This window comes from Trichosurus vulpecula, chromosome 6 (assembly GCF_011100635.1).
Source record: "Trichosurus vulpecula isolate mTriVul1 chromosome 6, mTriVul1.pri, whole genome shotgun sequence".
NCBI lineage: Eukaryota > Metazoa > Chordata > Mammalia > Diprotodontia > Phalangeridae > Trichosurus > Trichosurus vulpecula.
This window is the reverse complement of record NC_050578.1, coordinates 52582259-52584228: the sequence shown is the minus strand read 5'-3', so window position 1 is coordinate 52584228 and position 1970 is coordinate 52582259. Positions and strand designations below refer to the sequence as shown.

General features: G+C 46.3%; 1 protein-coding gene across 4 annotated transcripts; it reads right to left on the bottom strand.

Annotated features, from left to right (window-relative positions):
• Window positions 1-241: 241 nt before the first annotated feature.
• LOC118853228 (tubulin beta-4B chain-like) lies at window positions 242-1537 on the bottom strand. 4 transcript variants are annotated; one of them, XM_036763228.1, is made up of 2 exons: window positions 968-1537; window positions 242-931 (listed from the first exon to the last, which is right to left on the bottom strand). In XM_036763228.1, the coding sequence occupies exons 1-2, from the start codon at window positions 1502-1504 to the stop codon at window positions 242-244; spliced, it is 1227 nt and encodes a 408-aa protein (XP_036619123.1). In that variant the 5' UTR covers window positions 1505-1537. The 4 variants fall into 4 exon arrangements, with proteins under 4 accessions (XP_036619123.1, XP_036619125.1, XP_036619126.1 ...); XM_036763230.1 differs by having other exon boundaries at window positions 242-1242; window positions 1339-1537; XM_036763231.1 differs by having other exon boundaries at window positions 242-1344; window positions 1468-1504.
• Window positions 1538-1970: the final 433 nt, after the last annotated feature.

The window sequence follows — 1970 nt, the reverse complement described above, 5'->3', positions numbered from 1 at the left end:
TAACTTTTTTTCAGTATGAAAAATGCTTTAATGGTGTTATCTGTACAGTATTTGATGTCAAAGAACAGGAAAACAGCAAGTGCAGAACACCGCGAGACACAAACATGAGAAAAACAAGTTTGTGAGTGAATAAAAAGAGTTCATACAGCTTTCAACATAATTTACAGAGTGATGCCCAGCTTTATGCCACCTCCTCTTCAGCTTCCTTCTCAAATTCTCCCTCCTCCTCAGCTGCGGCATCCTAATACTGCTGATACTCAGACACCAAATCATTCATGTTGCTCTCTGCTTCAGGGAATTCCATTTCATCCATGCCCTCTCCAGTATACCAATGTAAGAAAGCCTTTCCGCGGAACATGGCTGTAAACTGCTCAGAAATGCGCTTAAATAGCTCTTGGATGGCAGTACTGTTACCAATGAAGGTGGCAGACATTTTCAGGCCCTGGGGTGGGATGTCACAAACGGCCGTTTTCACATTGTTGGGAATCCATTCAACAAAGTAAGTGCTGTTCTTGTTTGGAACATTGAGCATTTGCTCGTCTATACGGCCTCTGAACACTGCTGCCACAGTAAGATAGCGCCCGTGCCTCGGGTCACAAGCAGACATCATGTTCTTTGCATCAAACATCTGCTGGGTGAGCTCTGGCACAGTTAAAGCACGGTACTGCTGGCTACCACGGCTAGTCAGTGGAGCAAAGCCAGGCATAAAGAAGTGCAGACAGGGAAAGGGGACAATGTTCACTGCCAGCTTACGCAAGTCAGCATTAAGCTGCCCTGGGAAGCGTAAGCAGGTGGTGACGCCACTCATGGTTGCTGACACCAGGTAGTTCAGGTCACCATTTGTGGGAGTGGTCAATTTCAGGGTTCTGAAACAGATATCATAGAGGGCTTCATTATCAATACAATAGGTTTCATCTGTGTTTTCTACAAGCTGGTGTACTGAGAGGGTTGCATTGTAGGGCTCTACTACAGTGTCCGATACCTTGGGGGAGGGTACAACGCTGAAAGTGTTCATGATTCTGTCTGGGTACTCTTCCCGGATCTTGCTGATTAAGAGAGTGCCCATCCCAGACCCAGTCCCACCACCCAGAGAGTGTGTCAGCTGGAAGCCCTGGAGACAGTCACAACTTTCTGCTTCTTTTCTTACAAAATCTAATACTGAGTCAACCAGTTCCGCACCTTCTGTGTAATGGCCTTTCGCCCAGTTGTTTCCAGCACCACTCTGGCCGAAGACAAAGCTGTCTGGCCTGAAAATCTGTCTGAAAGGTCCAGAAAGGACAGAGTCCATTGTTCCAGGTTCAAGATCGACCAGGACTGCTCGGGGCACATATTTCCCACCGGTGGCTTCATTGTAATACACGTTGATCCTCTCCAGCTGCAGGTTGCTGTCCCCATGGTAGGTTCCGGTGGGGTCGATACCATGTTCGTCACTGATCACCTCCCAGAACTTTGCGCCGATCTGGTTGCCGCACTGCCCGGCCTGGAGGTGCAAGATCTCCCTCATGGTAACGGCTGCGGCGACGGAGACAAACACACACAGAAGGGTAAAAAGATCGGGTGCGCAGACTGCTCACACATAACTTTTTGCTAGATATTTGTGGTTGAGTGCATTCTTTAAAAAAAAAACCACAAAAAACAAAAAACCTCTTCTTTTCCATAATCAGATATTGTCTTTTTTTTTAAAAAAAAAATCTTATTGCAGTTTACTCCTCACCTTCCTTACAGTGGTTTTTTCTTAGTATTCCCTTGCTACCACAACTTATTTTGAGATTTAGTGCTCCTGCCATTTCTTATAGGATTCTACCACATGGGAAGTCCCAGAACTTGCCAGGGAGAAGCATCTGGCTCATCTCTCTCTCCTATTTATAGAGTGCTCCACTGCCAACCTTTCCTTAACTCTTCCCAGAAGCTGCTGCTTCTTGATCCAGGTTCCCTTAAAAGCCAAAAGATTTCAGTACCTCTCTATTGAC

What these genes read in the sequence shown, in the direction of transcription:
- LOC118853228 (XM_036763227.1), bottom strand. Translation starts at nt 1,504, where the DNA reads ATGAGGGAGATCTTGCACCTCCAGGCCGGGCAGTGCGGCAACCAGATC.